This window comes from Lissotriton helveticus, chromosome 9 (assembly GCF_964261635.1).
Source record: "Lissotriton helveticus chromosome 9, aLisHel1.1, whole genome shotgun sequence".
NCBI lineage: Eukaryota > Metazoa > Chordata > Amphibia > Caudata > Salamandridae > Lissotriton > Lissotriton helveticus.
In genome coordinates, this window is record NC_136070.1 from 1,118,179,964 (window position 1) to 1,118,207,058 (window position 27,095).

General features: G+C 42.2%; 1 protein-coding gene across 6 annotated transcripts in view; it reads left to right on the forward strand.

Moving 5' to 3' along the window:
• Positions 1-27,095, forward strand: part of PTPRG (protein tyrosine phosphatase receptor type G) — a 1,220,925-nt gene that overhangs the window by 592,771 nt on the left and 601,059 nt on the right. For all 6 annotated transcript variants that reach the window (XM_078661520.1, XM_078661521.1, XM_078661522.1 and 3 more), the window contains exon 6: positions 13,383-13,449. In XM_078661520.1, the coding sequence (XP_078517646.1) occupies positions 13,383-13,449 (67 nt within the window). The remainder of the gene's footprint in view (positions 1-13,382; positions 13,450-27,095) is intronic.

Here is a 27,095-nt window from a genome sequence, read left to right on the forward strand (position 1 = left end):
TAGTAAAACCGATATCTGAAGTTAACCCTCTGACAGCCAAGGCCCAATTTGGAAAATCTTGCTAGGGGACGCCAAATCTCGCTTATGTGCTTTCATTTCTGGAACATTGTGGGAGAAAAATCCTGCCACGTGTTGATTGGCAGAATTGAGGCTGGAGTTCCGCGTTACAAGAGTAATGCAGAGTTGCCAAATTCAAAGGCGCAATGAGACATTCCACCTACTCATTTGACTAATACCCTTAAAAAAATACCTCGCTACTAATTTACCCCTTTCTTTCCCTGGAAACCCAAAAACACATTACTACTCGCTTTGCCGAATCCATTTTTAAACCGTGAAACAAGTGTCTCCAAACTTTGGGGCGGGCCTTAACTGATCCGGGGGGAGAGGGGTAGGGGGACAAGCTCTGGCCAAAAGAAGCATCATACTAATAAGTGCTTTTTTTAAGCTGAAAGCAAATGAGCGGCAGTAAGTCACTCTGTAATGGGTCATCACGATCATCTTTTGCCATTTATATCTTGCTGGTAGTATGCTTAGAAGGGTAAGGGACCTTAGTAAGGCATAGCTTATCAGAATAGTGGATTTGGCAATTATGTATTTGATTGCATTTTTAAAAGTTTTAACAGAACTTAACTGCAATCTTTAAATAACTCTAGACATTTTTAATATTGCCAATTTAATAGAGTAAATAGTGAAAATGTCTGGGGGGGCCCTAATGATTTTTTTAATACTCTGGGAGGCATGGCATTAAAGTTTGAAGACCACTGCCCTAAACAGCATTTACTGCTACTCATGCAATACACCTTCCACATACTCCTTCCCACATCTGAACCTTTAAAACACTTTACCACCCTTTACATCCCTTAAACCTAACAAACCCTTACTACGCTTTATCCGCCCCTGAAAGCTAGAAACCATTTATTACCCATTAACTTTACCCACCCCTAAAACCTTTATTTCACATGTGATTTTTAAATAGATATTTACACTTGTATATGTATCATTACATAAAAACATTTGTACATATTTATAGGTATTTAATTTAGATATACATGTGTATATATATATATATATATATATATATATATATATATATATATATATATATATATATATATATATATATATATATATATATATATATATATATATATATATATTACCTACTGGCGGTCGCCAGTAGGTATATATAGTTAGAATTTTTTCTCTATGGGATTTTTGAAAATTCTATGTCTATTAACTTTGGTGTTTGTGGACGGAATTGGCTGAAATTTTCAGGAAAATGGCACATTTTGTTTCTGAGCAGCCCCTGAAAATTTGGGGGGGGGTTCATCAAGGGGGGCCGAGAAAAAAGGGGGGTCCCAAAACGCGTTTTTCCAATGTTAATTTCCATAGGGCGGTTGGCCTCACTTTTAGCCCGAACGGCTGAATGGATTTGCACGAAACTTGGCAAAATTGTAGGGACTGGTAGCCCGATGTGCCTTTGCTAGGTCTCAATATATGTGCTCCAGTGGATTTTGAGAAATTAACGTTCAAAAAAAGATATATATCTGTAACAGCGGACCGGGCAGCGCTCCAGTTTGCGTACTTTTCGCGTTACGGAGCTTTGTGAAGCGAAGCTGATTGGTTCTCCGGCGTCTGTAAACATTCCAAACAGTCCGTAGCGGCCGCCATCTTGTCTCTCGGTAGGATCGAGAGACAAGAGGAGGCCAAAGCGAAGGGGCAAATGACCATAAGGGGGCATAGTAGATCCTCCCTGACCCCCTAGGTTTGATGTGGAGGTTTTAAAAGGGCCCCGCGGGGCAAAAAATAAATAAATAATAATAATCGAACGGCTGAATGGATTTGCACGAAACTTGGCAAAATTGTAGGGACTGGTAGCCCGATGTGCCTTTGCTAGGTCTCAATATATGTGCTCCAGTGGATTTTGAGAAATTAACGTTCAAAAAAAGATATATATCTGTAACAGCGCTCCGGGCAGCGCTCCACTTCGCGTACTTTTCGCGTTACGGAGCTTTGTGAAGCGAAGCTGATTGGTTCTCCGGCGTCTGTAAACATTCCAAACAGTCCGTAGCGGCCGCCATCTTGTCTCTCGGTAGGATCGAGAGACAAGAGGAGGCCAAAGCGAAGGGGCAAATGACCATAAGGGGGCATAGTAGATCCTCCCTGACCCCATAGGTTTGATGTGGAGGCTTTAAAAGGTTTCCGCGGGGCAAAAACAAAAAAAAAATCATTTTTTTGCGTGGGGTGCGCCCGGTTAGCGTAACGGGAAGCGGACTGGGGAGCGTACTACAAGGAAAGAAGAATGATTGACTTTCAACTTATTGTATGTTTATAGACTTTTTTAAAACTTTTTTTTCTGCTGAGTGACGTCTCGGCCTGTCTCCACGGGATGCAGTCCCTACCATCTCGGCGTTTAAGCCCAGGGGGACCGGTAGTGTGGGAGAGATAACGGGGCATATTATCAAGGGGGTTTATCTCCGCTTTTTTGGCTTTAAAAGCCAAGAAAGCGGAGATAAAATTATCTCCGTATTACCTAGCTGTCGCTAACACCAGTTAGCGACCGCTAGTAGGAGATAGCGACCATCTTGGGCCCCACTTTGCATGTCAGTGATATTTATCACTAATGGCATGCAAAGTGGGCATTCCAAGATGTTAGCGACTGGAAACAGTCGCTAACATCGCTATCTCCTATTACCAACTTTTGGAGATATTCGCGCTAAGCGCGAATATCTCCAAAAAGTAACACCTGCCCTGAGCAGTTCTTAGCCATGTTATCCAATGGGAGGTGGATAACATGGCTAAGAGCATTAGCTCGGTAATGCATGAATATCGCGGACTTTTCAGCGATATTAATGCATTGCGGCCGTTTTTTATCGCATTTGCGATAAACCTTGATAATAGCAAGGTTTATCTGCGATAATTTCTGACGATGCTTAGCGGTAAAAAATTCGTTGCTAAGCATCGTTAGGGATAAATATCGCTTAACTTTGGTAATATGCCCCAACGTCTGTTAACGTTCGATTCGAAGGAAATCAGGAAGTGTTGAAAAACATTCTGCGCCATCTTGCCTTTTTTCAAATGCCACACTTTTGTCGTGCACGGCAGCCATTTTAGATGCCTTGACCAGACCCACTCTCTGTACGCTGTCGATCCTTAGCATGGCTCCCCACCCTCGCAAGCATCTCCCCCAGGCACTGGTCACCCCCGCTCTCTGTCTTATGCATGGGCAATAAACCTCCCCCCATCTGCGCTGCTCTTCCCTGAGAATCACACCCTGTGCCCGCCCGACACCTCCCTTTCGCCCTATTCACTACCGCACCCTCTGACACTCCTCTTCCTCTGTGTCCGATTGTCCAGGCCGGTCCCAGGCTATCAGCTAGCCTTGCAGATGTAGTTTATGGCCCCAGCTGTAAAGAATCACCCCTTTTCAAAGGAGTTATAGTAGATCAAGGCCCACACCCGATGAGATCCGTCACACCACACACGTTCCTACTATCTGAAAACCATCCTGTATTGTGATTGGGGAGGGGACCGAGCCTGAAGCGGAAGATTCCAGGGATGACTCTTTGTACATCAAAGTTTTTACAATTATGTGTCACATTAAAAATATATAGCACTCCAACAAAGTAGTAGGATTATAAAACTTTAATAACTTATAAATATATACAACAAAACAAAAACAGTAAAAACATTTAAACATTTTTAGGGAAAAAGAAGGAACAATGGTCAGTAGCGGTCGGTTGTGCGAATAGTCCCAAGGCAGCACAACGTCCAGATTTCTGGACGGCACCCAGGTGATGTTGCCTGGGTGCCGCACTGATTTGGGTATCCGGCGTGGGGCGTCCCGGGGGGTGGGTCGTCAGTAGCGGTCTGTTGTGCGAATAGTTCCAAGGCAGCAGAACGCGCTGAAATGTGGATGGCACCAAGGTGATGTCCAGTAAGTTGCCGCCCTCCGAATAACGGCGTGGGGCGCCCCGGGGGGGGGGGGGGGAGGCGGCGTGAACGGGCCTCCCCAGGTGGAGCCTCGTCTGCTGTAGTGGGGCACCCCTTTACCGTTTCAGTTGCCATTCCGTCCGCTTTTGGTCCACTGTGTCAAAATCCGCAATTCAGCTGAGTTGCGCCCACTCTTGCGGTGCAGCGATAGGCGGCTGTCACAGGACTCTCAAAATGGCGGCAGGCTCTTTCCTTTTTGGGCCTGGTCCACTGAAATGGCCCTGGGACACCTTGGAAATCGGACGCTTGTCTGCTAGGTCTTGGACCCCATTCTCGAAAGCGTCCCCTCCGCCTTGAGGATTCTACAAAAGTCTTGGGGGCCCCCGACTCCTGCAGGCTTCCGGTGGGGAGCGGCTGCCATGATTGCTCGCGGAATGACCACGACGGAGCCACGAGATGGTGGTGCTTTCATGCTGACGCCAGCTTCAGTCTGAAACATCCAGAAACAAGGTGGGGCTTTCATCGTTTGGGAAAAAAAAAAAGTTTTCATCCAATGAAAAGTGTTATTTTTAGGTCATATGATCAAGCCTTCCATCATTAGGAAACCAAAAGTAAAATGAACCAATGAAAAGTTTTATAAACAAGTCACATGACCTGTTATGCGGCATAGGGTATAAAAAGCGTAGAAAATCCGTTGGCACGTGAGGCGGCGTCAGTAGCGGACCGATGTGCGAATAGGCCGAAGGCAGCACAACGCGCTAAGATCCGGATGGCACCGACGTGGTGTCCAGCAAGTTGTCGCACTGGTGTGGCCATCCTAAAATGCTGAAAGTCGGCGTGGGGCGCCCCGTTGGCCTGTGAGATGGCGGCTGTAGCGGACCGATGTGCGAATGGGGCCAAAGGCAGCGCAACAATATTTTCTGAATAGAAGACACCACAAGGCGCTGAGATGCCAAGATCCGGATGGCACCGAGGTGTTGTCTAGCAAGTTGCCGCACTGGTGTGGCCATCCTACAATGCTGAAAGTCGGCGTGGGGCGCCCCGTTGGCCTGTGAGATGGCGGCAGTAGCGGACCGATGTGCGAACGGGGCCAAAGGCAGCGCAACAATATTTTCTGAATAGAAGACACCACAAGGCGCTGAGATTCGGTTAGCACCGAGGTGGTGTCTAGCAAGCTATGCAGCTGAGTTGCGTGCGCACTTGCGGCGAATAGGTCGAAGGCAGCACAACAATGTTTTCAGAATAGAAGACACCACAAGGCGCTGAGATTCGGTAGGCACCGAGGTGGTGTCTAGCAAGTTGCCGTACTGGTGTGGCCATCCTACAATCCTGCTCCGAATAACGGCGTGGGGTGCCCGAAGGGGGGGGGGGGGGAGGCGTCGTGAACGGGCCTTCCTAGGTGGAGGCTCGTCTGCTGTAGTGGGGCGCCCCTTTACCGTTTCAGTTGCCATTCAGCTGAGTTTCGGCCGCTCTTGATGCTACAGCGACAGGCGGCTGCAACAGGACTCTCAAAATGGCGGCCTGTTCTTTGGATTTGGGCCTGGTCCACTAAAATGGCCCTGGGACACCTTAGAACTCGGACGCTCGAATTTTTTTTCCTTTCCTCTACATGCAAAAAAAGGTAAATGCCCGGTACGTTACACGCTTCATCTGCCATGATGTACTCTCCAGAGGAACCGAAAAAAAATATAGTTATGGTAACTATACCATGCATCGTCATATGGAGAGGTGGCACCGATTAATTATAGTGCTGCATAAGAGAGATTTGGAGGAGAACCCCCGACCTGCCAGTACATTCATCAAAGAAGTGGCACTGACAGCATCAGAGGCCAGGGAAACGGTCCCAAATATTTAGAAGAACTTTGGAAAGATTAAAATGACATGTTTAGATTGTGGCAAATTAATTTCATGTGGACAGATGAGTGTTACTCTAATAAATACAGCATATGAACATCATCATAGTCGATGGTTGGTAGAGACATTTTGACTATATCCTGGACCTGCCCGTCCTCGCCCAAAATGGCGGCGGAATAAATGGGACTCGTAACTCCTTGTTGTGTACTGGTTGCACAACCTTGATATCACGAGATACGTATGCAGTTTTGAAGCACATGGCGGGCGGGGACGAGAATAGATTGAATATTTCGATATCCCTATTGATATTAAGTTCTGATGTGTTATTGATTACTGTACTATTGAAAGTTCGAATTAACGTCACCCATGGTACTTGCTCGCAAATGTATATCTAGATAATTTTATTGTAACTGGCCCTGTCGTATTTTAATTATAAAATGTACGTCCACTGATTCCGCAACTGTTAGACACCTTAGTTCTTGCAACCTAATGGCCCGCCCGTTACGTTCCTCTACAGTGTAAATGTCTACTCATCATATACGATTACAGTTTGCTCCGTGGCCGGCCCACGTGGTTATAGGCCCGTATTTGTATAATGACATTTTCACAATAAAGGTTTTTAAAAGAAAACATGGTAGTAGTATATACATTGGTAAAGTTTTTAATAATAGTCACTGTTTTAGAATCAGTAAAAGGCAAGTGAAATAAAGCAGACCAATTACATGAAGGGTAAAAGGTATAATACGCAGGAACGCAGTAAAGATAAATGGTCAAGGGCTGTTGTGTTTTCTACTCCTGCAACATAAAGTGATCGATAATCTCATATTCAGGCGTATCGGCGACTAAGACAGCAGGCCGACCCTCTTTTGATCAACGGCTCCGTCATGGGACGAAGAAACGCCCTTTTTCTCGAAAAAGGAATATATTTTACTTGCAGGACAGTTGTAAATTTTCCGGGAAAGTACATTAGCCTGGAACATTATAACATATATTTAAGAAAAAATAATGTTCGAAAGTAATAAAAAGCGTAATTTTTAGGTCATATGACCAAGCCTTTCATCATTAGAATAAGAAAAGTAAAATGAACCAATGAAAAGTTTTATTAACAAGTCACATGACCTGTTATGCTTACGTTACGCGCTGCGCGTCGCGCCCCGGATCACTTCCGGATGCGCTAACGCGGCGCGTCATATGACGCATTACGCGACAACGCAGGTCCAGAATATAGTCAAAATGTCTCCACCAACCAGCGGTCGGAACACAACCCCTTTCAGCAGGCTAAATAGTTCTGTTAAATGACAACAGAAGGGACAGGCAACAAGAACCATCAGTCAAAGAGGGGAGGGCTAGTTCTTCTCTACCGGGTCACGTTGGGGCGCTACCGGAACTGATCGAATTGGTAGTCTACAGTGTTTCTGGATGTTTCAGACTGAAGCTGGCGTTAGCATGAGAGCACCACCATTTCGTAGCTCCGTCGTGGCCATTCCACGAGCAATAATGCTAGCCGCTCCCGACCAGAAGTAAAAGTATAAAATAGTTATGTAAATAGTTGTTTAATAAAATGTTTTACCCTGTTACTTTGCTGGTGTGTTGTATATATTTGTAATATTTGCATAGAGTTTATCGTTATTTTGGGCGGGGTGGGTGGCGGAGCCGAGCTGTATTGCAGCCATCATGGTGTGGAGTTCAGTTCATCTCACTAGTTTCGTGTTTGTCATGAGGGGTTGTTCCTAATGTTTCTATTTTAGCGAGGTCAAAAAGAGATCCCATTAGTGGCCTAATGATTTTGCTCGATTCCTTTTGTTTTTTTACACGATTTTTCGCTATCTGCAAAGATTAAACAGAGTATTGCGACTCTGTGCTTGTTTTTAAATAGAGAATGAACCAAAGAGAACCAATTCTAAAACAGTAAATGCTTGGATAACAATCAATCAATCAAATGGAGAGAGAAGCAGGCACGACGGATTACAACGGGGGCAAAGGCCTGCGTTAACTACCTTTCACTATCTGCAAAGAGAGAGTACTCCTAATAGAAATGAGGGGGGGGGCAGCATTCAAAGCAGATAAGTGTGCATAAACACGAAAATGTTTTTTCTTACCACGTACTTGACATTCGACAGCTTATGATATTTGCTATTAAAAAACCATTGAAATTCACTGAAAAAACCATAGGTTATAGACCATATATAGTTAGGAATTAGCATTTAAAAAACCTTGAAAATTCACTGAAAAAACCATAGGTTATAGACCATATATAGTTAGGAATTAGCATTTAAAAAACCTTATTTTACTCACACAAAACCATTGAAATTCCATATATAGTTAGTTGTACTAACTATATATCGCGCACCCGCAATCCACTGCTGATCATGTCACATATTACATCATTCATGACATGGTCAGTGACATCACTGATGACATCACTGATGACATCTCAAATGACATCACTGATGACATCACTGATGACATCTCTGATGACATCACTGATGACATCACTGATGACATCACTGATGACATCTCTGATGACATCACTGATGACATCACTGATAACATCTCTAATGACATCACTGATGACATCACTGATGACATCTCATTTGACATCAATGACCACATCACTGATGATATCATTCATGTGACAATACAATGCATCTCCTCACACTTTAATATAATCTCTGTTACACCCAGTGTTAAATACAGAGTATAATTTTTGAAACCATTGACACACCAATACTAGTTACTACATACGCACTCAGTGATTCCTATGTTTACACACACATTCACTCATTTACCCATACAATCATTCATACATACAATCACTCATCTTTACAACACTATCATATGCACTCATACACCTATACAGACTCTCACACTCTGTCACTCATCCATGGAGTTACTCACACACCTAGTCAGTCCTGTAAATAATCAATCACACTTCCATTTTCTAATCTATACAGTTAAACATAGAGCACCTTACATTTTGAAACATATACTAACACATACTTACTCTCTTATACAATCATTGATACAAGTACACATTGATCTGCACAGAGTCACACACCTCCCAGCCACACACACTCAGTCTCCCATACAAATACTTGGGCAATCAATCAATAACCCATATAGTTACTCATATAGCTACTGACCAACACATGCAGCAGTTTACAGAACAACAGACATAATGATGCACAAATTGAGACAGTTTAGTCACTAACCCATGCACTCAGTGAGACACATTTAATCACTCACTCATACAGTCAGTCACGCACCTACTAAATCATTCATCCAGACACTTATACATCTACTCATTCTTCAATATGTAAAACATATTTAAACTTTACAGAAACACACAGTCACTGGATGATGTCATCAGTGATGTCATTTGAGATGTCATCAGTGATGTCATCAGTGATGTCACTGACCATGTCATGAATGATGTAATATGTGACATCATCAGCAGTGGATTGCGGGTGCGCGATATATAGTTAGTGCAACTAACTATATATGGAATTTCAATGGTTTTGTGTGAGTAAAATAAGGTTTTTTAAATGCTAATCCCTAACTATATATGGTCTATAACCTATGGTTTTTTCAGTGAATATATATATATATATATATATATATATATATATATATATATATATATATATATATATATATAAACTTCAAAGGTCACAGTGAACCCCTACTACTTGCAGCAGTGGGCCCGGGCGGGGTTGCGAGTCCGGATAAATCCACCAAATTGTAATCCGGTTTCGACGAACAGAACAATGTCCAGGCCACTTGTTGCAATATAGCGTGTTTATTCAATAACGCTTCACTCCTCTGAGTGAAGCGTTATTGAATAAACACGCTTTATTGCAACAAGTGGCCTGGACATTGTTCTGTTCGTCGAAACGTGATTACAATTTGGAGATATAATATATATATATATATATCATAAAAAAAGCCTTACCTGCGTAGTAGAGGTACCATTTAAATATTTAAATAGGCAGTGCTGCACTTACCTGCATGGTAAAAACTGTGTGCTGTATTATTCGTAGTAAAGTTGACATACTATGTTATTGTTAATACATGGTGTATAGAGTCAGGTAGGCTAATGCTTTCAAAAATCTACAAAGCTCAGCAAAAAACCCATAAACCTGATGAATTCGGAGAAGTATTTCTGCCCTTTGCAGCAGCCACTGAGGCATGTCTGGTTTGCCTGCATTATTTGACAAGGACCACTTCTTGTGTACGATTTGATGCTATGACCTTGGATGCGATCCCTTCTAGATCTGAGAAAAAACCATACCCCACATAGTAACGTCAAGAACTGTTCCTTCAAATATTAAAACTATAGCACCTTTTTCTGTGTGGGAGTAGATGAGAGGCCCCATGTGTGCCAAGCGTTTTGTGATCAATGCCAACAGTGCTCCTGACATTTCCATTTTGATATCGGTATGACTTTTGTCATCTCAGCCAGGTGAGCAATGGTCTATATTTTTTAAAATGAAAGAAGCACTCTGCCTTTTCCTGTGTTGTAGATGTTGATGAACAAGAACATATAGACTGGACTAAAATCTCCTGCGAAGCTATACCTAATGTTAACTTCATTAGACACCCTAAGCCTCCAGCATGCCCTTAAGGAATCATCAGCATATTTAATAATTAAATAAGCTTGGTCAGCCCCTTTGTGAGCCAGCCAAGCCCTTATAATTTCTGTTTCAGCCACAGTCCTTTGCCAAATTCATGATAAAAATATAAGCCATATTTCAGAATGTTTTCCATTGGCATTCGCCTTAGTAGTCACCTTGATTAGCCATGTTTCTAACGCTATGATTCTACTGTGTATGTTTCCGTTTTAATTCCAACCTGGTATTTTAGTGCTTTGTTATACCGTGTGTAGGGTCTAACCTATATTTTTTAGGATTGTCCTTGGAGTCAAGATTATTAGCTTGATTTAGAGTTTGGCGTACAGGTTACTCCATTACAAACATGACTTTTATCCCGCCTGCCTTCTTTCAAGTCAATTATATCCTATGGCACTTTCAAGAAGTTTGAGAAGATATCCGTCATGTTTGTGATATTGTAATTGTCCGCAAAACTGTAAATCAGGCCCCATGTACATAATGCTGTTGACATTTCTGATATTGTGCTAAATTTTGCAACCTAACCACCAGCTTAAGAACTTTATGAAGACCATAAAATTGCAACCTAGGGTTCATTTATAATAGTCTTATCAGCTGTGCCTGCAATACAGCTCTTCCAGACTAGTGCACTTATTGAAGTTATCAGGAGCTATAAAGTGAAGTCGCAAGTGAGTTTTCTTTTTGTATGATTTTACGTCTGTCCAGTTTGAAGGCCTCTATACTGGAATTATGTAATAGTGCAATTGTGACTTCAGTGTGTTGAAATTCCTGTCTACAGGTTGGGCTCTTCTGGCATTGATTATGGAATAATTTTATTTGCTTAAACAAGGTTAATATTTTGCCGATGTTATGTACGGGGAATATACTTGAAAGACTAAGGTGCTGATATTGGCCCATAGAAACCTGGTTTTAATCCTCGATTTGATGCTTGGTCAAAAAATAAAATCCTGCAATTCAGGGGATTTCACTTTGTTGCCTTGGCTTAAAAGTATAAATCTGTAAGAGGTAACATTTTTTTACTCTGCTGTCTTGTACTGTCTACATGTTCCTCATCATTTCTCTAATCCTGGTTTTGCCAATGTGGTTTCAAGCCCACATGCTTTTGACTCAGACCTTCATATTTGAAAAGCTTCTTTTACAATTAAAATGTTTTTCTGAAGTGGGCCTTCAAGTGCATTTGGCTAATTACGGATCTATATGATCACAACAGTGATCTGATCTCCTTCTCTGCCCTGGCCAGAATATATAACATCTCTAACTTAGACTTTTACAGCTTCCTAAAGATTAAAGTAATACTTTCAAAACTTAATCTCACCAAACACTTGTCTGAACCATCCCAATTGGCATTATGGCAATACTCTGGTCATATTGCCACAAATGTACACATTTTTATCTGACGAACACTTTATACAAACCTCGTTAGTAGTGTGAAATGGGCCAACCATTTTAACATAGATGTGTTTCTGACACCATCACTGATGACAATTGACAGAAAATTGGATAACTTGGGCTTTGTAATAAAATTGCTCCATCTCTCATACAATCTGAGTTCTTTACAATAAATCTTCTGCACTGGACCCCGGTCAGGTTGCATAAATTGAACCAGCGGGAGAATGACAAATGCTGGAATTGCAACATACAACAAGGTTCTCACCAACATATGTTTTTTTAATGTAAACTCCTAGAATCCTACTGACACCATATTCTGAACCAGCTAGCAGATATTTTTAACATACCCATAACACTAAGCTTCCTTGTAATAACTCTTGGCACCTGGGCTTCGGTAACTAATTTGAATCTCAACGCCAATAAAATGGCTTTGTTAGACCTTCTGACGAAGCAGTGAAGGTCATCCTATTTGAATGGAAATAATTTAATCACCTCTCTCGTCACACATGATTGGGCATAGATGTCATACCTCAGAGTGGCTTATAGCCTCCAATCCAAATTCTAATCTCTAGAGCTGTATGGCGTACCTGAGATGGATACATAGAATTAGGTATAAACAGGTTGTTAGCCCATCCTCTACCTGGACCTTGAGTCTGATCCTTCATTCATGCCCAGGCTCCCGATATCCAACTCACCTCATTCTCCCCCTCTCTCTATCCCAGTTTTCTCATGTTTTTCGTATGAATAAGGTCAATACTTCTGTATGATTCTCGTTGCTTTGTACTATACACACGAGAGTTACTAAACGTACAAATTACATCCGTTTGATACTCTCATTTCTGCTTCTTAGACTGAGAGGATAATCATATGAGTTTACAGATCCATTGGATTCTCATATTGGTAATACGTACATTATTGTTCTCGCCTATGACTGATTTTACCTCATGTTTTTATATGGCTCACCTACATCACTAGGCATATCATTTGTATACTATATGCTTGGCATGATTACCTCAAACGTCCTTTTTTGTCGCTATGATATATGCTATTGTATATACCTATTTGCCTCCTTATATGTAAACCAATAAAATACCTTAAACAGGGGGGAAAAAAATCTGAAAACTTTATATAGGATGGGGAGCCGTGCCAGATCAAATACTGCAAATAAATAGAAACCAAAAGTTCTTGGAGTGTGAAAATGACGATGAGAGTGGTTTTAGTTTGAAAACAATTTGACAGCGGTGATTATGCCCTGTTCAGAATTTGTCTTGAAGGTGCACTCCTGTAACATTTCCAGCTGAAGGTCAACTCCTGTAACATTTCCATATAAACCTTCTGTGTACCTATGTTTTTTCAAAGTTAATGAAGTCCAAGGTGTGAGAAAAAATGTAAGTCTGAGAGAAGTGAATATTGTTAGTTACTACTTCTGCTTCGTAAAATACCCGTGTGCTTATGGTTACTGCAGGGCCTAGTATTTTGATGATCATAATTTTTGTGTCTCTGCTTTGGAATGATTAAACTGAGTGTTCTGTCTGATGCCAAAAAAGATTTAACCAATCATCTGTCCTTTACATGCAGGTCAGTCAGAGGGACAACCCAGCTCTGGAGCCCATTATCCATGGTTTGAAGGGCGTCGTACATCATGGTAAGTATGCTACTTATGCCTCCTATTTCAAGAAGAAGCAAGAACGGGAATTTTGTCCTTATGCAGTGGGGGTCACCCTTCAGAGGACACATTGAGATGTGCATTCTTCATTCACTGATGTTTAAGGGCATTAAAGGCATTATTTGATGGGTACAGATCAGACACATTTGTTACCTGAAAATGGGTTTAGGTTAACAGCAAGCTATTTGTTTCTTTTTAGTTACTGCTCGGCGATGCACATATAATAAATCACTGGATGGAAGAATGTATCATCGATATTAGTACGCCGAAGGAGTGCTTGCATCACACTGTTGCTATCCATCTTCTGTTTGTTCTAGAATTAATCCTTTCGGAAGCGGCTGGTACTTTTTTTAAGCACTGCATTTTCGTATGGAGAGATAATAGTGAAACGCATTAACTGTTGAAGAAAGATCCAGATTGCTGATTGTCATTTTCAAAGGCAGCTACTGCTGTATGGTGGTTTGCTGCATAGGCAAGGTTCCCGATTTAAAAATAAATATATGTGTATATGTATGTAGATGTGTTTATGTGTATATGTATGTGTGTATATGTATGTGTGTGTATGTATGTATATATGTGTATGTATGCAGTAAATCCAAAATCGCCGGCTCGCGCTGTTTCTGGTGCCACACGCCGCAACACTGGACACAGACCCAGAGTAAGTGCTTAGGTAGTTTTTATTACCCCGATGTGTATGTATATATATGTTCTCATGAGTAACTGAATAGTCTTGCTTGGTGTGACCATACAAAATAGAAGCCAGCATATTTGAGATGACTTTTTTTATTTTAGGAGAACTAAACCATTTAACTATGCAGCTAAAGTTATCAAACGACATTAAGCATAAATGTTAGGATCTTTTAGACTGTACACATTTCTTTAAAGCGGTTTCTTGGTATATTTTATTTGAAAAAAATATAAGACCACCATGGTGCTTTGTCATGTAGAGAATGGTGGCAATAATACACAGTTATTTTTTGTTAATTTGGGTTTATATATTTTTTGTGTTTTATTTTTGAAGGATGAATAGACCACAAATAAAAAGAAAAAGGTAAAGTTGTGCTGAAACTGAAGACAAATATATTCGTGCATATTTTAGTGATCTATTCTAGAACATCCAAAAGTCCCTCTAGAAGATTTGTGGTGGAGTTTGAGTCCTGTTTTTAACACACCACCCAAGAGATCTGTCCTCTAACTTCCAGGATCCTAAAAATAAACCGTTGATGACAAAAACTAGACCTGCTCAGAGCCTATGCTCAAGCATGAGAGTTTGGTGGGTGGGGAAGTTAGTTTTTTTTCTCCAGAATTTATGGACATTGGTTTGTAATGTTTAATATTCATGTTGAACTTCTGGTTAATACTTGAAGGAATGAAGTGAAGACTAACATGCCTCATCAACAAATTAAGGCTAGAATGGCTTAGTGTGCATTTCTGCAACAAAGCAACTTTCATGTTTGTGTTTAAAAAATAAAATAAAAATTACGATTGTCTTTAGAAATAAGATAATGCTCCAGAGCTCAGGAACCTTTTTCTTTCCCGACATCAATCTGAAAATCATCTGACATCCATGTATGCAAAGAAATGGGATTTGTGTTCATTGCTCAGTTTTAAATGTCATTTAATGCTGTGGCCCTGAACACCGACTTGTTGAGTATAAAAAATTGAGGCTTATAGGCATTTAAGTTTAAGCTTTACAATTTAACAATAGACACCCTTTTTCAGCAATCTAGATTTAAAAAATTTAGACTTTGATAACGGAATATCAAATTTGCCTTAGTAAGAAATTCTGAAATAACTTTTAATTGGATAAATTGTGTAACGTGGGTGGGTAAATCTGTGATTTAAAACTGCTTAGGAAAGGCAAAACATGAAGTACTATAGAAAAACAAGTTTATTATTACTAGACTACTAATATATCTATCCTACCCTGCTTTGCCCGCTTCTTTACTTTCAGCCTGATTTACAGTTTCATGAACGGGTAACTCCATCGCAATTATGACTGAGTACTTTAAATACGACCCTTTTTCCCTTACTTTCCACAAAACATTATTTTCTGTCCAATTGCGGCAATACATAATGCATGCTTTGGACAAAGGATGTGTGGCCAGACATCTACACCTGCTAAAGCAATTTTTTAGTTTAGACTGGTAAGCAACATCAACACTTCAAGGCATCAATAGCTTGTTCTGTGCCACACAACTCATCCTCTCCATGACGGTCAAGACAACCACAACCCAAACCAACTTCTCAAACTGCATGACCATGGTAGCAGAATGGATGAGTACCAGCTGCTTGCAGCTCATCTCTGGCAAGATATGAGTACTGGTCTTCAGAAACAAGACTTTCCCATGGGAAGCCGCTTGGTGGCCAATGGAGCTAGGACCAAAACTCAGACCATGCGAGGAATCTGGGGATAATCCCTGACAGCAAGCTCAACATGACCGCACAAGTCAACTTAGTGAGCCCTGCCTGCTTCCACATCCTACATATGCTGTAAAAATCTTGAAGTGGCTGACACAGAACACCAGACAAACCATCACTCAAGCACTCATCACTAGCAGGCTAGACTATGGCAATGCATTCTACGCCGGGATCTTCAAGCAGCTCCTAGACAGACTCCAGGCCATCCAGAATATGGCTGCAAGACTCACTTAACCTCACATGTCAAACCCACCTCTAACCCCATTTCAGAATACTCCACTGGCTCCCCATTCACAAACGCAGTGAATTCAAATGCCTCATGCACACATGCAAAGCCTTACACAACACTGTCACATGGTATGTTAACATCTACACACACATTCACCGGCCTTATAGATATCTACGTTCAGCCTCGCTCTCAATCGCACATATCTCTTGCGTTCACAAGAGCAGAACTAGAGGTAATTTGTTCTCATAAATTGCACCAAAACCATTAAGTTGACCTCCCTCCCACAACACATCTCAGCATCTTCCTCACTTCCTGAGTTCCGCAAGTACCAGAAGACCTGGCTCTTCGAATTATTCTGAGGGGACACTCGCCTATAGACCTGCTCAAGTGTCTGATACCCTCTTGGGTGATTGGTGTGCTATATGGATAGACATAATGTAACAGGGCCACTCACCTAGCTGTACATTGTTTGAACTGTTATAACCAATATTGAAGTGATCTGAGGCTAAAGAGATTGCATGCTTTAATTTCATGGCCACAACAAGTCTCCTGTATTATTATTGCCAAAGCCACTGTTATTGTATGGTAGAGGGAAATTAAATATGGGGGAATTAACTAGATCGTGTAGCAAGGAAATGCAAATTATGCAAACGGAATGCTGCAGTTCTTTCCGTTAAACACCTTGAAGCTATTTTTAAAAGCTCTATGGAGGAAAATGGTATAATATATATTTATTATGTACATCTCTCTAGCAGATACGTTCAGATTCAAGACATGAGCTTTTAAAAAGAGATGCATTTTGTGTTTCTTCTCAAATGAGCACTGTGTTGCAGTCATTTCCATCAAACCTCGACAGATGCAGTGAATTTGTTGTTTTTCTAAAATACCAGTGTCCTGTTGAAATGCAGTTTTGCGAATGTCTGTGATGTGAACACAAACAATGACAAAAGCAATCATGACAAAGAAGTTATCATAGCCACCCTGTTTAAAATACATTCAAGTTAATTCTCATTTTGCCACATGAATCCTTTTCTAGATTAACATCCTATGCTTTATTCTGCCATCTAGTTGTTTGGTCCGGAAATATTTGTTGGGCATCGACCACCATTTGGAGGAAAGTTTATTCCTTCTGTGATGTCAGACTGCACCCTGTAAGTTCCTGTGCATTAGCCATCTTTAGATTCTTTTATCCACCATTGGGCCTGGAAGCATGACTGAGGAGCTCCGATGAATCACAGAGAAAAGACAAGAAGTTGGAAAATCTAAACACTAAAAGCCACAAGAAGATCTAAGGAAAGGAGAAGGGAAGAAGGGGAGCCTTCATGAGCCCCAAAGAAGTACCCCGCCAATAAGAACGTGGCTTGAAAATGAAGAGGGAAATGACAGTACAGGGTCAATCCCCCTTTTAACCCCTTGCCTGCTGGGGTAATTCCCCCACGGTGCGGGATGCGGGGGGGGGGGGTCCGCGGCCCAGCTGTGCTCATGACGAGCTGAGCTCCTCACAGACCCGCCCACTCATTAATTCTCCCGCACAGGCGGGAAATTAGCTGCGCGTGGGCGGCCGCAGCGGTTATGATGAGCTCAGCTCGTCATGAGCACAGCTCCACTGTGTCTCATGACGAGCTGAGCTTGTCATGAGCATGGGAGGGATTAAGTTCTGCCCCAGTTGTCACTACAAATTCGCCAAAAGAGTCCCCCCATGAGGTCCACAACCTTTGTCTGCCAAAGGACCATGAGGACTTTGAGGCCTGCACCATGTTCATACCGAAGACAAACTAGGTCCAATGTCAACAGAGACTAAAACACTAAACCATGGCTAGCACTCACAAGATGCAGGAGTCTCTGAAAGATCTTGGCCTATCCATCGACGATGAGAACATCGAGGAGGCTGAACTGGTGCGAGGAGTGGAGTCAGACCTGGAGTACGCCTCAACTGTGGTCAAAACAAAGACAAGTGCTGGCTTAAGTGCTGAAGGGCAGAAAGTAAACAAACTGTCGAAAGACATGGACATTAGGTCCTTGGACACCAAGTCCTCGAAGGCAGCCTTGGCGTCGAACCCCTGATGACTGAAGATCAGCGCAACCAAATAGAACTGCATGGGTCCCAACCAAAGACATGGATGGGGGCAAATTGTCAACAAAAACTTTGACGCAACCAGGTGTTTGAGATGGATCAAGAGAGAGGGGCAAAGAATCGAGGCTGGGAGAGGCAGCTTAATGGAAAAAGATAGTTTCAATCAGGGTTGAAGCCAAACAAAGAGCTCTCGAGGTAGAGCGGAGAAAACGTAGGCTCAATGACGCAATGGGTATCGTGCTTCAAAGAAAAGAGTTTGATGAATCCAAGAAGGGGTTTCACATTCTAACAAGACCCTCTCCAACCACGGACTTGGAGGCCATAGCAACACCAAAACCACATGAAGAGGAACAAGAGGAGTTCTAAAACGTAGCTACGATGTACGAGGACCAACGCTAGTTTGAGGACACATGGCAGGGCCTCAGCGCAGAGTCCCCTTAGGAAGGGTAGAAAGCTGTCACACAAGACCTTAGCCACCCAAAGACTTGTTCCTCTATGACAGCCTCATCAAAAGGGCTAAAGACACCTATGGGGTACAGTTAGAAGAGGAGAAATGGGGAGCATCCATCATACTGGAAACCCTGATGCCCTCACAAAAGGCCAACCTCTACTTGCCAATTCTCCCTAGCATCCATGACCAGGGGAAGGAGACCTTTCGAAAACCAGCCCCTGCAATAGCTACAACGCCTCAATGGGAGAAGAAATGCAAATTTTCCGCACAGAACCCCAAAGATACAAAAGGTAATGTCCCCGCAGATTCCATCCCGTGTCCACCGTGAGGAAAAGAAGCAATGCCCCCACATCTGTGGGGCCACCACCAGAGAAAAAGAGCAAGAAGCTCGACCTGGGCGGAAGAAAGATGGATATAAAGGCAGCCACACAGTGGAGAATAGAACATTTCAATGCACTCCTTAACCACTTATGGACACCAGCAAAGGGATGAAATAAAGGGGCTAATGCAGCACCTTCCAGAAGAGTACTGCAAAAGGGCCAAGACAGTGATTTAGAAGGGCAAAAATATTGCCAACACCTGCCTTAAATAAGCAATGGATGCACCAGACACTACCAGCAGGCAGATGTGCAGTGGGACAACACTCAGGAGACACACATGGCTCAGTCTCAGGATTCAAGATAGAGGTACAGGCATCATTCACCCACATGCCCCTTGCAGGCGATGTACTGTTCAGACAGGTGGTGGACATATTACAGAAGTTAAGAAGGATAATGACTCTGCGAAAACCATGGGAGCACTCCAGTTCAGAGGAACCTGCAGGAAAGGTGGGACCATGAACAGAAGTTCCACAGGTAGGATGGCATTCACATCTGGCCAACAGCAGCCTCATAGCTACACAGGTCTGCCAACACAACAAACACCACTCCATCAATGGCAACACACGGTGAGACATTCTTTTTGAGGGAGAAAAAGCGGAAGAGGTTAGCCTCACAAATGTGGAGTCTCAGCAGGCAAGAGCTTCAATCCTCAATCAGCCTCACCACAAAACACCTGTGGGGGGCAGAATTAAGGGGGTTCCTCAAGGAGTGAAGGGCAGCCACTTCAGACAATTGGATTCTAAACATAATAAAACATGGATATTGCATAGAACTCAAGACACCCCCCCCCCCCCCCCCCTTGTCACCAAAAACAATCTTTGTGTACAGGATTTCACAAAACTCAGAAAGGAGGTCAAAGAGCTCTTCCAAAAGAGCGCCATAGAAATGGTTTCCCCAAGGGAAGCAGGCAATAAAATCTATTCCCCATATTTTCTGATTTGAACGCAGGATTTAACAATCGGACCAATCCAAGACCTCACATTTCTAAACCAGTTCATAGAAATTCAACACTTAAAAATGACAACTCTGCAAGGTCTAATACCACTCTTAAGAAAAGGGGATAATATGGCCACCTTAGACTTAAAGGAAGTCTACCCACATATACCCATGAACCAAAGACACAAAGTATCCTTGATTCTTACCCATCCATACATATGCACTCTCCCTCCGTGCTGATGGGGGATATCTCCCTGTTCCCGAACCGGGGGTTCCCGCCCTGCCCAGTGCACCCCATATGTTGCTTACAACCACAGACCTCCCTATTAGTGACGCCTGCCCCCCTTGCCCTATCTGGGATCCTTCCATGCCACCCATGACATATACTCGCCCCTCACATGTTCACTGACACTCCGCGACTCCATACATGTTGCTTACTATAGCGTTGATTATATGCTGCCAGGTCTCTTGTTCTATGACTGTTAAGATGAGTACGATCTTGCCTATCTGTATTACCCTGCTGGCTCGGGCATTCATATCTGAACATGTCTATAACGCCTCTTAGTTTGTTGAATGTTGGGAAGTTTCTTCAACCTAAAAACTGCAAACACTGTTCTGCTGCAGTACATCCTCAACTGCTTGAGAATGCCGGCTGTGCTGCTACTATCGCCTGATCCAATGTGGTGCTGCCGGGCCTCCGGGATGCCGGTCACAAGGCTGTGTTATATTTGTGTATCACTCTGCCAGCCTCAGGGTTGTAGGCGAAAGAAGCTGTGTACTGTTTTTTTCCTATACAATAAAGCAGATTTGAACACCCAAAAAAAAAAAAAAGTATCCTTGATTCATCCTCGTCATGGTACACTACCAGTTCAGGGTGCAACCCTTTGGGATAAAATCGGCACCAAGGTTATTCACTAGGTGTCTAGCTGTGATGGCAGCCAACCTACGAAGACAAAGCATTCACATCTATCCATACCTAGACGACTACCTAGTAAAAGCACAATCCAAGGAAAGATGCCACAAAGACACACAAACAGTGATTTTGACACAACAATTTGTCGGATTTACAATAATCAAGAAATCCTCACCCAAAACAGAACAAGTGAAAGTGTTACTGGGAGCGACACTAAATTCAAGCACAAGCATACCCAGTCCAAAAGAGAGCAGAGGCGATTGCAGGACAAAGTCACCTTTATCAGAGGGGTCGGTCTCTGACAATAAGGACAGTCCTAAAACTCATGGGAATGATTGCGTCCTGATTCTCACTCATACCGCCTGCAAGACTGCATATGCACCCCATTCAAGAATGGATCTGCAATGGGTGGTCACAAGTCAGAGGGAGCTGGGAAGAGCTAGAGGTTGTCACACCATAGGTACACAAGGAAATATTGGTGAAACCCGGCCAATTTGAGCATAGGGAGACCATTTAAAGCACCAGATCCCCACTCTGACCATAACTACAGATGCATCCTTCAAGGGTTGGGGAGCACACTCTGGCAAACCTGAAAGACATAGGACTCTGAAATCCCACGGATGCTCTGAGAGATATAAGCTATCTAGAGATGAAGACAGCGTTTCTGGCCTTGAAAGCATTCCAAGCGTTTATAACTGGTTAGACTGTACTGATCCAGATGGACAACACAACAACTGTGTTCTTCCTCAACAAACAGGGGGTAACAAAGTCCTTCCCTTAGTCCAAGCTAGCTCAGGAAATATGGAGGAGGACAATTCCAAGAAGGATCACTACAGACAATACACCTGACAGGGAAGCAAAACACGTAGGCAAACAGAATGAGCAGGCTAAACAACACCTCCCATGAATGGGTAATAAAACAGGAGGCGCTAAACAATATTTTCAAGGTGTGGGGCACACTACACCTAGACTTTTTCGCAAGTCCACAAAACGCAAAATCCCAAACCTACACCTCCAATTTTTCACACCACATATCCAATGGAAATGCCATGTCACTAGATTGGTCAGGGATATTTGCATATGCCTTTTCAACAATTATCCTGATCCCAAGGGTACTGCACAAGCCCAGGCAGCCTGACACAACACTTAACCTGATAGCCCCACAATGGGCCAGACTGACATGATATTCGGACCTGCTGGAGATGTCCAGAGGGCATATGATCCGAATCAAGGCAGAACAGGACTAGCTCACAATGTAAAACACCCAGCCTAGCAGCATGGCTCCTCAATACCCCCCAGAATTTGGTCACCTGCTGCTACCCCCCAGGACTATAGAAATCCTTAGGGAGGCAAGAAAACTAAGCTCAAGAAAGTGCTACACGGAAAAGTGGAACAGATAATTCCTGTGCTGCACAGATAAACGAAGGATGGAAACAGTAACAGACCAGGAGATGGTGCTCAGATACCTCACGCACCTGTTGGACTGTGGCCTAACCTACGAGTCCCTAAAGGTACACTTTGCTGCAGTAGTATCTTATACCAGAGGTATATCATGAAACAGCCTCTTTACACTCTCAGTAGTTAAGGGAATCCTGGAAGATTAAAAAAGTCTGACACCGCTAAGAGCAGAACCCGCCCCAATGTGGTGCTTAAACACAGTACTAACACAGTTGATGACAGAGCCTTTTGAACTTGAACACAAGGAAGATCAAAAGTTTTTGACACTGAAAACAACCTTTCAAATTTTGATCACATCACTGCGCAGGGCCAGCAAGCTACAAGCACTGATGATACCGGAACCATACCTGCAAATCCATAAGGACAAAGTGGTTCACAGAACAAATCGACAGTTCCAACTGAAGATGGTTTTACAATTCCACGTCAACCAAAGCATAAAGCTGCAAGAATTCTTACAAAAAACAAAGACCCCAGCAGAAAGAACCCTTCACAAAATGGTTGTGCAGAGTGCACTAACGTACCATCTACAAGAAACAAAGTGTTTGCACAAGGGAATTCAATTATTTGTTTCCTTTGCTAGAGCAAGTAAGGGATTGCCAATGACCAAGGGAACAATCGCACGATGGATACACCAGAGTGGGGAAGACATTACATGTGCGTCCTAGAGCACACTCAACCAGGAAAAAGGATGCAACACTAGCAAACTTATCCATTGATGAAATCCTTGCATGGCAGCAACCTGGTCATCACCACACACACCTTCAGAAAACACTACTAAGTAGATTTACAGGGAAGCACAAGTGGGACAATACCCGTTTGCCACCACATCCACATTTCAATTCAACTAACCCAGGTAACAGGATACCGCTACATAATGTAATGCACAGCATGTGAATCTAAAAAAAGATTTTTATGCTGCAAAACAAAATGGATACTTACCATTAGGAGTAGTTATGTTGCTCGAAACTTTTCGATTCACATTCAACCCTCCTGCCTCCCCAAAAATGCGAGATGAAGCCAACAGGTGGGGGAGGAAGGGGGAAAGAAAAAAGAATCTGGATATGGCAACTGTGCACAGGAACTTCCGGGGTGCCACCTGACAACACACAAGAGATGGACTTGCCACCAAATGGTGGCTGACGATGGCCACTGAAGAAAACCAGGGACAATTCCGGACCCAACCCCTAGATGGCGGAATAATGCAGAGGCATGTGAATCTAGAAAATTATTCAAGATGCAAAAATATTCCGACTGTTAAGTAGCCATTTTGTTTGTTTCATGCTGCAGACAAAATCTGTTCCCCATGTATATTGGAGAGATTTACATTATGTATGCAACATTATCATATTCTTAAATGGTGTATTACAACAATCCACATATAGAGTTGAACACCTCACGTTTTAAAATGTCTGGTGTGGCATTGCTTATTGCATGCAGCATTTTTAGTGACTTTTGATCTACTTTAGTAAAAACAATTTCATGCGAATATCTGCAAAGTATGCTGCAGCTGTGGTATTTATTTCGTCCACACTGGACATCGTCAGGGCTCCAAAGGTTGCTGCTGTTTGATTATTTCATGATACCCCTCTGGGCAGCATCCATCAGTCTCTTCAATCAGGTGTCTGGATTGACTATTGTGGTGTGATCTGGATTCATGAAATGAGAGTTGTCAAATAAAACATACTATTTGTATATATAGGAATACTGCCTATGTATTTTGTTTGAATATAGTTACTATGAAGAAATACACTTGGTAAGATTATTGATCAAGGAACTCCTCTTGAATTAAGGTTACATTGTGGAAAACAATTGGCCCAGTGGCTGTGGGACCACTGAGAGTAGAGTGCGCGTTAACCAACAGTAATTTAATAACCAGGATGATACACCAGTGCGCACGCTTCTAAACCCGCACCGCTTGTTGATTTGTTTGAGTATTTATTTCACTATTTATGTAGGACAAGCCTACCCTCTCTGTTTGCACAGAGGGGGAGAGGAGAGAAGGAAGAGGCTTTGATGGGAGATACAAGGAAAGGGTTTGTGACTGAGGAACAAAGAACTCCTATGCAAACTCGGACTACTGAAATATAATTGAATTTACATATGGGATTGTAAGTTTAAATGCTTAGATTAGATTGTCAGGTAGTGGTTGAATAGGAAGGCTTTCCGTTTGTTCCTAAATTGAGGTAAATTTTCTTGTGATCAGAGTTCTTCCAGAACAGCATTCCAAACAGAGCAATCCCAGCAAATTATGAAGCAGTTGGATGAACATTAAAGGTCCTCATTTGGGTCTAGGGTTGTTTGCACTTCTTAACTGGATCTTGTCACCAGAGCTCTTCAGTTATGAGGCAAAGTATGTTGAATGTTGATAATAAATGGTTTTGAATATAAGCTAGTTTTAATAGGATCGGAAACCCAATCGGGAGAGTGTATAGATCTATTGGTTCAGGGGTGATGAGCAGCACAGCCTTGAGGGACGACGGAGAGCTATTTGGAATCTCACGCAACAGCTTTTCTCAATGTCCAACCATGAAATTACAAAGGAGTGGATGACTGAAATCTTTTAGTTTAGGGAAGATTTAATTTTTTCACAACTTGAAGAGATGTTCTGGTGATTAATATGGGTAATCAAGATAATAATTTTGCCTATTCGGATGGCTGGCAATTTAACTGTGGGAGAGCCTGTTTGAGAATACATTTAACCATTCTATAATGAAGATTGAAATGGTTTTTCTGGATTGTAGGATATATTTATTATTTCTTAGATAAGGCAGTTAAAGTTTATTCCAATCAAATTGTGAAGGTTAAGCTAGCAACTTTTTAGAAAGTGGCTATCTTCTCCATACAGGTGACAAGAGATGCTGGCTCTTCAACACTACTGTCCTGAGCGCCATAAAAAAGCTCAACTGTGTGAGGTGTAATACTGAGTCCTGAGAACCCCACAAATGACCCAGGTCTGTAGAGGGGGGTCTCATTCTTTCAATTATTTTAGGACGAACATGCACGTGAGCACCATGAACGTTTACATTATGTGTAGTAGACTACTGTGATATGCTGTTTACCAAATTTTTATAACATTTTGTGGGTGGTATTTTATTTCATCTAACAAACGAAATCAATGGGCAGGGAATGTGTGTTTATGATGCTTTGCTGATATTTGTTCATCACAGTCTTGAATTGGGTAGAAACTGTCCATCCTACATATAAATCGGAATGCTTTCAGGACGGCAGTGTTTGCTGAAGCAAAACCATCGCTTCTGATGGATAATGAAAAAGAGTTGGAGAGAAGCCATCTCTGTCACTGTTGGTGCCCCAGTTCCAAATTATAAGCACCTCTGTCGGAAGCACATTCTGTTATAAGCATTACTACCACGAGGTATCCTTTGTATTCTGCTCCCTGTCAATTGAAAATGCAAGGTACTTGTTAGTGTTGCATGCCACTCGGTCATGTTCATTTGCGTTTATCCTTCATCGGGATACTCCACTCTTTTTTCGACAGGTTCATAGTCCTGATGCAGGAGGCATTTTTTATTTAAAACACTGAGTCACTCGAAGTTCTGTAAGCCATCCATCGAAGATGCCACAATATAAGGCTTAATGCAAACCACATACGTCTCATTAGCAATGCTTCCAGCGTCTGGCACCTGAGATCAACTTCCTTGTACCTTAAAGGCATTCTGATCCAGGATCCGAAGGTATTTAGGTCTAATGATCAGTAATCAGCCTGTTGTCTAGGGATCTGCCCTTCAGCCCCTTTGGCACCAGAAGAGCCTTTGATAATGTTTAGAAGATTTCTGATGACCCGCCGCTTGCTCAGGCTATGGCCTGGAAAACGGTTCAGAAGATTCAACATTTTATCTCATGAGTAACCAGTATCTGCCATTCAGAAAGGCTATCCATTCCTTTTGAGACGAGGAGTATTTGAAAATGTCAGAGGTGGAAAGACCCACTGTCTATTCAGCCTATGGCTTTGACACATTAAGCCGTGTACAAGAAAATAGCCCATTATACTTGGACTCCAACCTTAAGGCTTTTTTTAATACTAAATTTCCAATTCCACTGAAGTATCAAACAATCATGAATGTGCATGCGGTCTAAAAGCAGCCCAGCTGGCCTAGTGCCTCTTTTGTGTACTGTGCATCTAATCATATCAGTGGTACACATTGTTAAAAATGCTGTAAGGAAGCAGGATTTGGAATGCTTTACCACACCCTTGGATTAATAGTAAATCAAATTAATTGTTCAGTCACTAGCAGTTGTCATCTACAAAACTATATTGTTATATAACACTCTAATTTTATTTCAGTTTAATAACTTTAGATAGACGTTCTTTTTGTGTCACCATCAGAAAAAAAGCATTTGTTAGGAATTCTGAAACTTGCGAAGGGACAGTGTCATACTTATGCACACATTAAGCCACAATGATCCTCAATAAATATTCTACCTGGGCAGGCATGATTCCCTTTATGTTGAGCCACGAGTGAGTGTTTACTGTTTCTTAGCAAATCTATTCCTATAGATTGACCTTTTGAGCTATATCTATAGATCTATATGTATAATGTTGGCCCTGGCCCTTTCTGCAGATTCACCCCCAAACGTTTGAACTTCACCCCTCCTTTTTTGCTAAATTACTTTTTGTTGTCTTTAGGACTCTGTGCACTATACCACTGCTAACTAGTGCTAACGTGCTTGTGCGCTCTCCCTAAAACATGGTAAAATTGGCATACACCTAGTTGCCACATTTTATTAGTTTTTTATGTCCCTAG